The sequence below is a fragment of the Passer domesticus genome, chromosome 6 (genome assembly GCF_036417665.1).
Source record: "Passer domesticus isolate bPasDom1 chromosome 6, bPasDom1.hap1, whole genome shotgun sequence".
NCBI classification, from domain to species: Eukaryota; Metazoa; Chordata; class Aves; order Passeriformes; family Passeridae; genus Passer; species Passer domesticus.
In genome coordinates this window covers 8,406,480-8,421,374 of record NC_087479.1, presented here as the reverse complement: position 1 = coordinate 8,421,374, position 14,895 = coordinate 8,406,480, and the positions used below count along the sequence as shown (strand labels likewise).

The window sequence follows — 14,895 nt, the reverse complement described above, 5'->3', positions numbered from 1 at the left end:
AGAGATACAACTCCACAGATTAAATGGAATGATGCTGTGAAACACTCCACAAACTCATACTCAAGCTGGTTCCTGATCTGTCTGTTGAATCACATAAAAATATGAAGAAGTTGTTTAGATAAACATTGCTAGATTTGTATAAATCTTATTTTTTAAATTTGTGTTTGAAGGCACAAGGAACTACTGCCAACAAGTTATTATAATAGAAGTGGTAGCAGCAACAGTGGAATTTGCCCCAGCATGTCTGTCACAATCCGCTCATACAAACGGGGGTCATGATGGTTCATTGGCTGCTCTCAGAGTGCAAAAAAAACAACAGGGGATTGCAATATCAATCAAAATAAATGCACCTTTTATTGAATGACTACAGCAAATGGAATTAGGAAAAAGAAAAAAAAATAGAGAAAGAGAGGGATAAAGAGAGAGGGTATAGCTACCAAATGTAGAGAGCTGAAGTTCTTATGATCCAGTCGATGGAGTTCTCCTAGTCACGTCAGGAGATCTCAAAGTCCTGGTTATCTCAGGGTTCTATTACAGTCCATTGCTGAAGGGGGGGAAACAGATCTTGAAATTGCTAAGGGGGAACAGATACAATAAAGAATAAGTCTACTGAAATCGCTGAGGGGGAAAAAGGTATTGAAGATGGGTACAGACAGTCCATGTTCTCAGCAGGATAAATCAATATCAGCAGTGAGCAGGACCCATTGTTTCAGGACTGGTTTCTGTGGGAAACCAGTCTAGGTCCAGTGAACACACCTGCAGGCAACACTTAGCAGGCATCTTGCTTTAGTCAGGCCAGCACCCCCTCCTGTATCAGAATTATAGGGGTCTCAGTCTCAGTGCTTGGGAGGGGGCTTCAATCTCTGTCTGGGATGGTGGCAGTGGAGCAGATAAGGATTTTCCATGGGGGAGCTACCAAAGTTGCCCCAGCAAGTTCACCTGGCCAAGAGGTGAGAAAATTCCTGGTCTGTTTTTGCGAAGCAGGTGCAAGTGTATAGGGCACGTTGTCCCCTGCTAGAAGCAGCACCTGTAGACACAGCTGTGAACAATCACTTGGCAAGCCAGAACTCTGCTCAGGGGCCTCAGAATTTTGGTTCATTCACCTCAGGCAGGCCAGAATTCCCATCAGGGTCCTGAGGGTCCTATGTCCCTGGGATGGTCTTGAGGCAGACGAGGGGAACTTCAGACCATCTCTCACAATGTTTGAGGGAGTTCCCAGCTGTGGGGAGGAAGGACTGTGCTCTCCAGACTACCAACCTTCCATACCATCTGTGAGCCTACTCATAGCTTCTACAGACTCCTACACAGTAAAAGTGGGATCAATAACAAAAAGGAAGGGTTAGCTTAGTCAGAAACGAATCACAAGTTCAACGAATGTTTGGAGATGGCATAAAAGCAGTCCCTGACTCCACTTGGAAATGTATACATTTTCTGTATATTTCAGTACATTCTGGGTCTGACTGCAAAACAAATAAAAATTACTTATTGTGAACTATCAAGCTATAGAATTGTACATTTTAAGAATTTCAGGGCAGTGTGGGATCTTGACTAATGCAGCAGCAATACTGTTGGTCTGTGTTATCAGGCATTTTTTTTGCCATCTATTTCTCCTGGAATGTGTGGTGAATCTGAAGTTACATACTAGAGTAGATGTTTACTCATTTTTAATATTTTCCACTGGTTAACCACAAACATTAACAGCAGAGCTCACGTATGAGAACTGGAACATGTACCTCCTCAAGAAGCAAAAATTTCAACATTAAGAACAGTATATTGTCCTCCTCTACAATGCTTTTTAAAATTTTTGCTCAGAAGATAAATCAGGTTTTATTTCATATGACAGAAAGAGTCAGTCCAAAAATAAAAATGTTTAAGATCCCAATTTGAGTCAAAGTAAATTACTTCATTTATTTCACATATCCTTAGCAAAGCAGTATGTTCATCAGTGGTACTGGTGGGCAAAGTTAATTGTAGGAGACAAACAGAAATGTGAATTACTGCTCCCATAGTGTCCTCAAAAGGAGTTAATGGCCCGTGCAGGATGTGCAAGATGATGTCAGCACTTAAAAACTCCTGTCCTGAAGCTGGCATTGGGAACTTCTTATTTGTTCTAGCAGCTGCCAGCTAAGTGCCACTTTCCTGGTCTCTGCCACTGGTACAGGCCTCCTGAATGTCAGGTGAATCTGTTATTTCTTTGTTTTCTTTTCTTTGGCCCCCTTCCTCTGATTCTTTTAGCGTTTCCAATTTTATGTTGTCAGTATTGTGATCGGTGGATGAATTTAGCTTGGATGAGTTCCATCTCCATCTCCATCTTCTCAGGTACCTATAACAGTCTTCTCTGACGTTTTCACTGACCAGAACGTAGATGATTGGATCAGCAACACTGTTTGCAGTGCCTAAACACAGAAACACTGTAAAAACTGAATATATCTTATTTTCAAATGGACATGGGCAGTCCGGATGAACCAGAAAGTGTATGGCTCTTATTAAGAGAACCACATGGTATGGAGCAAAGCACATCAAGAAAATAACAATAATGGCAATAGCCACATGCTTCACTTTGGCTTTCTCGCGACAAGTCAAGCTGCTGCTTCTTTTTATAGCTTGGAAAATTTTGCAGTTTGTAAAACACAGGATTAGGAAGGGTATGAAAAATCCAAACAGGAATCTAGCAAAACTAAAATAAGCCAATAATATATCAAGGGGAACTGTCTCAAAGCAGGTTTTCACCTCTGTACAGTTTTGCTTGTCTTCCATAAAAAATACTGGAGTGTGGATTCCTGCAACCAGAGCAAAGAGAAGACAGACTATTATGGTGGCTATTGTCTGTTGTCTTCCCCCCCTTGATTTCAGAGGATGCACCACTGCCATGTAACGATCCACAGAGATGCAGCACAAAAGCAGAATGCTGATATAGATATTGCAGAAAAAGATGAATCCTGTTACCCTGCAAGCAGTGTCACCCATGGTCCACTTGTGCCCGTTTTGCACATAGATAATCCACAAAGGCAAGGTACTTAAATACATCAGATCACACAATGATAAACTGAAAATGTAGATGGCAACTACTTTTTTCCTTCGGATTTGTACAAATGTAAGCACAGAAGTTAAGCAATTTGCTGGAAGACCTATAGTAGAAACGATGCTGTAAACAACAACCAGAAGTGTCTGACTCTCTTGATAAGGAATTTCTGGGCAAGTGGAGTTACAATTTTCATGTAGACAGCGTTCCATTATTCTTTTTCCAGCTGATATTTCCTGAGAATCAGAAGACAAAGTGGAAGGTTAGCATTGCATCACTTAAAAATATGTCAGTAAGGGTTATGGTCCCATAGGTGCCAACATGACATGTCAGTGGAGCAAGTGGAATGGAGGATGTTTGAAAGGTTCCTCCTCAGACATGAACTGAGAAAAAGAGGGTTGCATTCCTCCACCTCTGAGAGTTGGACTGGATTTTAGTGGCTATGTGGAAACTCTCTCAAGGGGGATCTGAATTTTTGTCCCTGGACATAAAATCATCCATCTCCTTTTTGTCAGTTCCCATTCTAAAATCATACTGTAAATGCTAAAACTGCCATCATTCCTCATGCCAAGTATCACCTGCACCCAAAATCTCACATGGGGATCAGTCTACAGAAATAAGGCAGATGAGTATGAAGTTGTAGATCAGCTTAGACATATTTGAAAAAAAGGCTGAGTTCATTATTGTCCCATCTTCACAATGACTGGAGAAAAATCCCCACTGTTGTGTGGAGAAGGTGGCACAGTACTCAGACCAGTGACAGGACCTGAGGGAACAGCCTGAAGTGGTGTCAGAGGAGGTTTAGGTTGGATATTGGAAGAAGGTTGAGCTAGTGTTAACTTATGAAGACGGTGGTTGCAATAAGGGCTGGTGGTGATGTGGTTTTTGCTGCTTCTAGGCATCTGCCACATTTGGTGGAGGAGAAAGGGTCTCTTCTGGGCCACCTACCAAACTGCTGTGTAGAGGGGATAAAAAAAGGTGCCTGATCTAGGGATCAGCAGTGGTTCTCTGCCCAGGCCTCGTCTGTGAACTGACATACAGAGCTTGTCCTCAACTCAAAGCACGCCTGGTGGTGTGAGAGCTGCTGTACACCTGCACACCACAGAGCTGCTGTACACACCTGCACAGCACAGAGCTGCTGTACACCTGCACAGCACAGAGCTGCTGTACACCTGCACACCACAGAGCTGCTGTACACCTGAAATGCACAGAGCTGCTGTACACACCTGCACACCACAGAGCTGCTGTACACCTGCACAGCACAGAGCTGCTGTACACACCTGCACACCACAGAGCTGCTGTACACCTGCACAGCACAGAGCTGCTGTACACACCTGCACAGCACAGAGCTGCTGTACACCTGAAATGCACAGAGCTGCTGTACACACCTGCACAGCACAGAGCTGCTGTACACCTGAAATGCACAGAGCTGCTGCTCACGTGCACACCACAGAGGTCTTGGAGACCTCCCTTTCTATGGTAAAGCACAACAGATGAATACAGCTCAAAGTGAGGCAGATGGTGACATCCAGGGCAGGGACAGGGCACAAGTCACACACCACTTCAGTTACTCATCAGCTTGTCTACCCCACACACCTCCATAAAAACACCTTCAGGACTGGTTGAGGGTGCTCTCTTCTTCCCTTCTCCTGGCTTTGCTCACTTCTCCTGATCCTGTGCTTATCTGAATATTCTCCTTTCTGCAGGGCTTCCCCCAGAGCAGTCAGTGATGGTGCAGGGCAGCAAACAATGGAAGAGTTCTGGGGACACATGGCTTGTTTGTTTGTTTGTCTTGCCTCCTCCCCTCCCACTTTTGCTCCAAGTCCCCTTCCCATGCTCAGCACCCATGAGGGAGCCTCAGGAAGGAGATGCCTGTGACTTTCTAAGCTACCTGCCCGGAGCAGGCATTTTACCTTGGTGTTTGGCATATGGACTAAGCCACAGGGCTGGGGCTGAGCCGAAGAGACCTTCACGTGTAAATGGCTGTCAGTGCCAAGCACAATGCCTCAGCTGACAAAGTGCAGCCATGGGCATGGACCTACACTTCAAAAGAAAATCAGGTGCTGAAGCACTGTCCTGAAGCTTTGACCTGCCAGCTTTGGAGCTTTGGAGGAGAAGTGCTCTAAATCCCAGCCCAATACAAGGAAGGAGGAGAGGAGGCCACCCATTTGCTGCACTCCTCACCTTCTCCAGGCTCTCAGCCTTGTCCAGGGAAGAGTCTTCCACTGGCCACTGCATCCACCTCCAGTTCAGAGTTTCACTTGCCTCCACTCAGTTCTCCAGGCCTGCAGAGAGGTTTCCCCTTCAAACTGAAGATCACAAAGCAGCACTCAGCAGACAATTTATGACATTTCTCCTGGTGACATTTTCTCTTGTGTTGACACACCCTTAATGGGAAGGGAGTAACACCTTGTGTTAGTACAGGAAGGAAGGAACATCTTCCACCCTGTGACTAAATTCAACTTCTCTGTGCCTCTACAGCCCTCTTCAATTGAAAGACATTCCTATCTTCTCAGACCTTTAGAGTTTAATAGTTTGATGCTTGGCTCAGCCCAGATGATTCCCAGTTTTGTCTTCCTCTGGGATGTTGAGGCTAATCTGCATCTCAAGTATTAATTCAAATGAAATCCAGTAATAATTACACCAGTGAAAAAAAACTACGCACCATTTTCTATTAATATTTGTGGTGATCAGTTTTGGTTTGAACACCAGAACTCAAGAGATTTGTCACAGCCACCAATTTTCAAGCATTTATAAAGGATAAAACGTAGTGATGATGGCAAGGATGAACAATAACCAAGAAGGCATTTGTGTGATACAAACTGTTCCAATGAGTTATCTTTGCTGCCCTGTATCCTTCAGTTGAGCAAGCCTCTCCACAGTAGCTGTTTTCACCTTTTTGTGGCCTCTCCTCATCTGCTAGGTCTCCCCAGTCATAGGTGTTACAGCAGCTGTGTTTTGCATCCGTAGGTCAGTGTATTTTTGTCAGCACTCTGAGGCTTCTTTCTATGTGAGAGTCACTGCACGAGACATACCACAGTTATCATGTGCATGATTCTCACTTTCAAGGTGTGCAAAACATCTCATTTTCCAGGACAGAGAGATCACAAAGTACTGAGCAAGTACTGATGTATTTGAGAACTCACAAAGCACCTGAGCACAAATCACTGGAAGATGGGGTAATCTGCTAAGATTTGCTGCATGCCTGCTGTGTATTTACATTCTTCTAATATTCTTATGCTGTGTCCATGCTGTTAGACAAGTAGATAATTACATTTCATACTCCTAAAATGCAGTGTTTCCTGCTGCTCATTTGGGCCAGTTGCATTAATCTTTTCTCAAGAAGTCTTTTCAGTAACACTGAAGTGCAAAAGAAGGGAAATGAAAACAAGCAGGAAAGCAAAAGGCTTTACTTTGTCTTTTTTTTTTCTGTTATTTGTGTATGAACGGCTTATGTGAAACTGTTTAAGTTTCCAAAGGAGAAGTTGAAGTGATAAAAATAGCCACTATTAGAAAAAGTAAAAAAAAGAAAATTACAGTTATGGTTACAAGGCAGAGAAGGGTAAGTCAAAAAAAGCACAACAGTTGGACATAGACTGGTTGAAAGTCTCTGAGTAACTCAACTGAGATACACACGGACAGAAAAAAAAAAAAAGGACACAGTAAAATCCATAACATGAGTACAATTACATGAGCAAATCACATTAATATATTTTTTATTTTCTAATATTTTTTCTGATCGTCCATCTCTTCTAGGGATTATTGTTACAGCCTAAAGTTTTGAGGCATTTTTGTGGATATTAGGAACAATGTGAAATAACTGCTATGATGGTTAAAATGAAAACAAACTTTCCCTTCACACTTTCCTTCCAGTCGCCAATATCTGTAGAGGAAAACAACCTGAGTGTCGCAAAGCATAAATGAGCCTTCAGTGAAAGAGGACCTGAGTTTCTCCTGGGGATTCTGTGTGCTTTCCTTGGTAGAATGTGGTGCTGGAAGGGCTTGACACGAGGGTGCCAGCAGGATGTCAGTTGGACACTCAAATCTGTATTGAAACACATCAGTTCCCAGATGTGACATTTATGCCACCTACAGTGCTTGTCACCAGCAGTGTCAGTCCTCCAACGTCTGAACCTGGGCTTCTCCTCATGCAGAATTTACAGTAATTGCCTGTAAATTATCAACTGATAAACCTTTGTTTCTCTTAACTTGAAACTGAGAAATTGCTGTGCTATTTGCTCTGCTGTTCTTGAAAGAAGGAAAAGTGTTTATCAGAACAGAAACAGATCATGGCCCACATGCCCAGCAACTCAGTGAACTGCTTTATTTTTTGTTTCCATTATTAATAAACAAATTAGTAAATGAAGTCATTCCTATAAGCAAATCTCAGCATAAAAAGGAGAAACAGCTATGGCTTCACTTGGTTACCCATCAGATCAAGCATTTTTACTGGCACACACAACACAGCAGGATTTGAAGCTGTGTAATTTGAAATTTGAACATAAACCCATGTATTTTCAAGCAACTTTGTTTCAAATTTGAACATTATATATGAATATATAATCTTGACACTATATAGTTTCAAAACTCTGTTTAGAGAAAAAAGTGTTTTAAAGCTATCCTGGGAATCCAGCCTGAGCACAACTGTATCCTAAAATATCTTTCTTCCACTGGTGGAGCAGGTAACCCCTCTCTTGCCTAGTGCTGGTTAAAACAAGTTTCAGCATTTGTAGGCTGAAAGCAGCAAGACCCTGGGATTAGTTATACAGTCTTTTTATTTAATTCTATATTGCAGATATGAGATATAATGCAGCTATATGCAGTCTTACAAAGATATTAAAATAAAGATAATAATAAATATAAAAATAAAGAAGATACATGGTGGAAGAGAGAAATTATTAATCAATTGCCTTTCAGGAGGGGAGGAGCTCAGCAATCTTTCCTGAGGAGGGGAAGGAAGATACTTGATTTACCTCAAGATAACACTGTTCATAGATGTGAACTCTCAACGACTGTAGATTTTTAAATACCTAAGTGCAGGTTTTTACATAAATCCATACATCCACTTCCCCCTTTCCACAATCTAGAAATCCCAGAATAGTACTAAATATGCTAAATTTGCTAAAATGAGCAGCTGTGGTATTACTAAGGGGAGCTGTCATAATTCAGGTTTGACAAAGGCCCAGTTTTAAAAAGTGATCCTTCCTTAATCTGGGTGTCCTAGTGCCATGCTAGCTGGAGAGGGACTGCACAGGAGAGAAGAATGTCTGGTGGGTGGGGGAGAAATGTTGACAAAAGATCCTTGTACTGCGTTTAAGACCACGTTATTCAATGTATATAAAAGCAGGTAAAACTCCTTAAACATTGTAGGCAGGGGAAGTTCACAGGTGAAAAATAGACCCCAAAATCCACCTCCACCAGGGGACTTTGGTCTCATGATTCAAAGGCTATGAGTCAGGATTTTGGGACTTCAGACCTAGCAAAGTTTCTCAGTCCTCCCTGAGAGCATCAGAGTGCAGCTGTTGCAGGGCAGGTTTATTCCCTGGTGCCCACTAGCTTGTGTGGAAAAGATCCCAGAGCCAGAGGAATGGCTCCATGGCCAGGAGAAGCCCAGAAAAGCTGTCATAAATTTGAGGCTAAACTGTAAAGTGTGTCAAGTCAAAAGGCTGAGGTGAGTGTAGGTGTTGGAGCAGCATCAGTGAAAGTAAGCAACTGAGAGCAGCTCTGCTTCACACCTCTCCACACCTGAAACCACCGAGCATTCAGTGACTCCCTGAAGCTACTGCAGCTTAATTAGTGACCTTGTCATTTGGGCTAATTTTATATAGCTTTTGTTAAAGAAGGGGCCCATTTGGAAACCCAGCTGACCAAACTTTCCTACTGGCTTGTGCTGGAACTACAGAGTTTTGTGGATGAGTGTTTTGTGATTGCCATTCCTCTCTCCTGTATCAGGGTGCTCAAGGATGCTGAAGCACAGCCATGTGCCAGCAGATTTGGCACTGAGGGTATAGAAGTGGATGGATACTGCTCTGGATTACTAAAAGAACAGGCTGGGATGTTGGAGAACAGGCTGAGATATCAGGGAACAGGATGTTTTAACAAGGTGAGGAGGTCTGGGTATGCTGACACAGTTAGAGATGAATGTGTTTTATTGCCAGGTTTAAGGAAAATCTGACTTCAAGCAGCTGAACAAAGAAGCACCAAGACTTGTGTCCAAACCCACCAGTGTACCCCTTATAAAGGGATGCTCTGCTATCCTTTAGAATTTTCCCAGCAGTTACTTATGGATATCATCCTCCTTATTCTTGGCCTCCAGGCCTTCAAACATACTTAGAGGCATAGAAAGACCCAGTCCAGAACCATGTCCACCCCAACCTACTGTGTCTCAAAATCATCTCTGGGGTAGAAACTGTTCAGGTGGAGTTGCTGAAGATACTCATAACCAAACACATGTGACCAAACTCCCAAATCCACAAGTGTCCCCTCTTTCCTGCACTGACACCTTCACTGCAGTCATTACAGTCACAGGGATCACAGGCTCTTTCTGCATCCCCAAAATGTGTTTGTCTCTTTCATCCCTGTCAAATCCCCCAGTCAGAGCATGGCTTAACTGTGCCGCAAAGAGTGAGCACAGACAGGATGGCTTCTCTTTCCAGGAGTAGGAAATGTGAAGATAGTGTTGAGCTTTGACCTTGTGGCAGCAGATTATCTCTCCCTGACAGGAATCCTGGCCCTGCCCTTGTGGGTCTGTATGGAAGCTGCTGTGGTGGGTCCCCATCAGTACTAAAGATGGTGCTGGGGAAAAACAGAGCAAAGAGTTGCCCAAAATAATTTAATGATCTGTTAGACCTGGGCTCACTGACATAATGGCTGCTACTGACTAGTCTAGCTAGTTTAATCTCAAAATTGTTTTACTTTTGACTAAAGTGGATGTCTCTGAGCAAGTAGGGTTTATAAAGCCTTGCAAAAACCATAGTGCCTTTTTTACTTGAAACAATCCTATTTTTAACATTGCCTACAAAAGGTATTTAACAGTGCTCTGAACTTAGAAACAAATATTTCCTCCTTCTCCATTTACCGTGAAACACAATTTCTTTGTTCCTTTTTGTCCTCTGATTTGCTCTCAACTAATTGGAGAACTTCCATTTTCCTTTTTGACATCTAGGTCACCTACCTCACCATACCAACAGCAGGGCTTTCCCCTTAAGACTTCAGTGATACCAAAAATACTCTGACGCTCAAAGATTCCTCTTTGCATGTACACACATCTCTGACATCTCTGTGAGCACACTCACTTCTGCTAAGTCTGTGGTGTTTTGTCTGAATCCTCATCCTCATCTCTGATCTCTTCTGCCTCTTTATACGCCTACCTCATTCTTTGTTGGCACACTTCGGTTCTATCCTAAGTTATTAATGTAAAAATTCCAGTTAGCAGACATTTCCCAAAGCATTCTGACACTTGACAGCAAAATTATTGTGTGATCATGGCAAGGCTGGAAGATCAGTGTCTCCCAGGAGGCTTGGGAAATGCTGAACCTGAAAGAGCTGTCTGTACTTTCAGGCAGAAATCTGTGCAGAGGGGGTGCCCAATTCAAACTTTAAATTTCTTTAAATGTAGTGTCCTGTGCAGAGAACTTTGGAAAACTTCTCAGAAGAAAATCAGTCTTGCCCATTGTGTATTAATGAGCAGAATAAGTTGGGTTTTTTGTTTTGTTTTTTGGTGGTTTTTTTTTTTGGGTTTGTTTTTTTTTATTTTTGTGGGAGGGTGGGGTTTGTGGTTTTTTGCTTTCTTTTTGTTTTTTTTTGTTTTTTTTTTTTTGTTTCTCCCCTACACCCCTCTTCCCCACAACGAAGTTGCTGGAAGTTAAAGAGCTGCTGGTTTAGAGACAGCAGCAGATCTAAAGGGGACTATGAGAAGGACAGGTTTAAAATAAACCCAGATGGTCTTTGGAAAAGTAGTCAACTCCGAAAATATTTGACAAAAAAAAAGTTAATTTAAACTCCAGTTAGCCTCCACATTCCTGAGTGCCAGATATCAACAGTGCTGTGTGAATAAAAGGTGAAGAAAAAGAAGGAATGTCGTGTATCCAATTAGTCTTTATAGACCAGCAGGTAAACTTGACAATTAAATGTCTACCTTGCTTTTCCAGCAGAGTAAGGATGAGAGGAAAGGCTGGATGTGAATTCTCCTGCAAAAAAACCCAGCATTCGTATTTCTATTATAATTCTGTATTCATGGCTCATGCACTGCAGTAATAGCTAAAGATCACCTCACAGCAACCTCCATTCTTCCAAAATCCTTCAGTCCTAGTAATCATCTATCCCTGACTGGAACTAAAGTTGATTTCTAAGAGAAATATGTTTTTATAGGAAAGGGAATTCATAAGGGAGACAGGTAGGAAGCACTGCATCAACTGCAATTAATTAATACAGACCCAGCAACTACATCAGTCACAAGGAGATTTAGACTCTGGTGAGGCATCAACACAATCTGTAGTTCTTGAGCACAGAGCACAGACACACGGCATGGAGAAACAGTGACCAAAACAGAACAAAGGAAAACGCTGCCAAATAGAAGCAATGCCTTGGCTCAGAGATGGAACACTTACCTTTTTTTCTTTCCTTCTTTTCCCCTGGTTTTCACAGAGGAGACGATGGAGCGCTCCAGCTCGTGCCGTGCTCAGAGGCTGCTCTGACAGAGCTGCAGGAAGTAGCTGACGATACCACGTGCAGTCCTAAGTGCTGTGAGCTAGTTCTGTGGGCATAACTTCATCAGAGTCCCCAAAAGTGTGTCACTTCTAGTTGGGCGTGTACAGAAAGCAGAGGCTGCCCAGTGCCAGCAGAGCACCTAGGAGGAGAAGCAGCCTTAAAAATTAAGAGTTTGCTGTTGAATTCTGTCCCTTTTACAGAATTGCAAAGTATGGGAGGTTGCTTTGGCTACTTCCAGGCTCTTGTTTGGGTTCCTGTTCTGGATGTGCACCTAAATCACTGAAAACATGCCCCAGAGAGACAAGGGACTGATGAACTGCCCCAAGCCCTGTGGCTCCTCAGGGGCAGAGCACCTGCAGGACATGCTGATTCCTGCAGTGGAGGAACTATCCCACTCTGGGAATGAACTCACCTGAATATGTGTGAATTGGCTGGGTATTGAAAAATGGGAAACAGTATTCGAGCCCAATAAAGGGCGTGGTTGTAGGAGGGATATTCTGGTGCCAGCTGGGATAGAAAAGGCTGAGAATGCTCAAGAAGATTTGATGGTGGTTTAAACACCTTCTAGAAGAAGAATTGAGTTGCAGGAGTTTCTTAATAGTTAAGAGCATTGTTAAGAAGGAGCATATGATCTTTACCAAGTGCCCTAGTTCAGGCTGGATGTGAGGGAGGAAGAAGACCCCAGTGTTCCATTGCCAGCCTAGACCTTGTTTGTGAGAACCTGTTCCATGTGTTTTTGCAGATGCTGTGTGTCACTCAGTCAAAGTCAGTTATGGCCAGATTTATCAAGTTTTCAGGCAACTTCTCCATCAACTCCTACCAGTGCCACTTTCAGTGAGATGCTCACAGGACCCCACGAGGGTCTGTCAGTGCTTGCAGACTGCTGAGGGCTAAGGTGGGACAGGAAGGATCTGTCCTAAGGCAACCTAAGGCAAGCAGAGAACTGAATTTACTTTTGGTATCTGTACTGGAAGTGAAACATTTCTTCTGAAAATTAAAGAAATGCTTGGTATGCACTTTGATTCTGGTGTAAGAAAGTTACTTTGGTTCTTTTCTGGAGATTGATCTTTCTGTAAAGAGCAATTTATTCTCAAGAACCAGAAAAAATAGGCTGAAGCTGGTTTCCATTTGTGAAGGAGAAGAGGTGAAATTTCTGTCTGTACCAGCTCAGCTTGGCTGGACATATTGCTGGAACCTGTCTGTGCACTGCCTCAAATGTGTGATTTCATGTTGTTCCTTCTCTGTAGAAATCAAACCCAAAGGAAAACACAATGAAGGAATTATGTTTCTGAGATGACTGCAGCTGAATTGTGTCTGTATTTGTCTTTCATTCAGACATGTGGGATAGAAAAGAGCAGAGTGCTCTCAGACCTGAAGAACTGGAGTTTTCACAGAGACCAGGGGCTCCTCTGTGGTATTTGTGATGTACCAGCTCATGGTTCCCATTTGGCTGCAATCAGCTGTGGGGTCAAATACCTGCCTGATTGTTTTCTCCCTGCTGTTTGGTTCAGGATAGTCAGAGATACATTTGCATTTTCCAAATGGATTTAATGATGAAACTTTGAAAATTGCGTGGCCTTCCATAGGGAAATGAAAGATGACACATATCTGTGCCCTTGAATCTTCCAGTAAGACTTGAAAAATGTTGCTATTTATCTTCTTCATACTTCTCTTAGTAGTACAGCCTCAATTGACATCACCCACAACCACTCCCCTGCAACATGAAGACTGATGCAAGATTTCATATTGGAAGATGCTTTCAAAAACTTTTGGTAAGATCTTCTGTGACTGGAGATGAACACCAAGGTAGACCTTCTGTGGGTGGCTAGACCGAAACAAACATGTCAAGTAAGTTTACTCTGGTTTTGGTAGAGATAATACAAACAGTACAGCAATATAAATTTTGGTCTGAGCTGTATTGTACTGATGTCTCACCTAGTCAGTAAAAAAAGATCAGATGAAGAGCCATTTAAAGCAGAGGCAGAAATTCTCTGGCCAAATCCAACTGAAGTAAATGGAAATGTTTCTTTTAACCTCAGTGAATTCAGATTGGGTGTTTTGAGAATATTTCTTTCTACAATTTAATTTCTGGGTGCTATTTAGCTAGTTGCCTTTAAGGTAGCATATTCAAGCAAGGTAAGCTGCGTAAGTGATGTTTTCAATGCACTCTTTATAGTTTTCCTGCTGAGGTACAATGACTGTCCAAACAATAGGAGAGAAAAGCGTCCAGCCCTGTTTTAACTCAGTTCTATATAACACAGATTAAAAAAAAAAATATTTTCACATCACTGTGATAGAGAAATTGCTTGTGCACCACTGATCAGTGAACAGAAATACTGTGGAAAACGGATGGGATCCAATGTGTTTGAAAGACTTTTAGACTTGAGCTTTTCACTCTCCTTTTCTTTCATTTAGAAACTATCAGGAGAAAAGCAGGTGAGATATTTCTCTGTTCCACTGTGAATGAAATGCTCTGTTTCAATGTTATCTTCACCTGGTTGTGACCAACAAGAACCTATAAATGGAGGAAATGTCAGATCATCTGCCTCTACTTTCTCCACCTGCAACTGAATACACGGTTGTGGTTATATAGTACAAAAGATTACCCAGGAAGATAATTTTGTACAGTTGTGCATCTTTTTTGTAGGTAACCAAGGTTAATATTTTTTTTTTTATGATAGAATATAGCTTTAAATTTGCAGCATGGGAAGTGAGGAAATGAAAACAGTATCTTGAAGTACAGGTCTTAGCAGGAAACAGCCAAGTGTCTGTCTCTTCTCCTGTTACCATGCAGTGCACTGAATGGGAACAGAGCTGCAGACCAGTCTGGGGAGTGCAGCATATACAGGATGGCAAAAGGGACTTTCTTAAACGTAAGCAAGGCAGCAAAGTGCCCAAGAGTATCTAGGACAGCAGTGTCCAGGGGCTAAGAAGCACTGAGTTCTGCTCTGTGCTGCTGTGGCCAAAGCACTGTATGAGTGCCCCTGCACAAGTGTGATCCACAACTGTGTCTAGCACAATCTCAGTAGCTTGTGGTTCAGACTTGGGCTGTCTGTGATGCTGTTGATATGGGACAGGGACAAAAGATGGTGCTTTTTTCAGTCTATATCGGGTTCAACCACAGGTTAGATCTCCCACAGTGTTAATTTTTTCTAAACTGAGGC

General features: G+C 42.5%; 1 protein-coding gene across 2 annotated transcripts; it reads right to left on the bottom strand.

Annotated features, from left to right (window-relative positions):
- Positions 1–43: 43 nt before the first annotated feature.
- GPR132 (G protein-coupled receptor 132) lies at positions 44–11,735 on the bottom strand. 2 transcript variants are annotated; one of them, XM_064423115.1, is made up of 2 exons: positions 11,632–11,735; positions 44–3,258 (listed from the first exon to the last, which is right to left on the bottom strand). In XM_064423115.1, the coding sequence occupies exon 2, from the start codon at positions 3,232–3,234 to the stop codon at positions 2,125–2,127; it is 1,110 nt and encodes a 369-aa protein (XP_064279185.1). In that variant the 5' UTR covers positions 3,235–3,258; positions 11,632–11,735; the 3' UTR covers positions 44–2,124. The 2 variants fall into 2 exon arrangements, with proteins under 2 accessions (XP_064279185.1, XP_064279184.1); XM_064423114.1 differs by lacking the exon at positions 11,632–11,735 and adding an exon at positions 5,207–6,261.
- Positions 11,736–14,895: the final 3,160 nt, after the last annotated feature.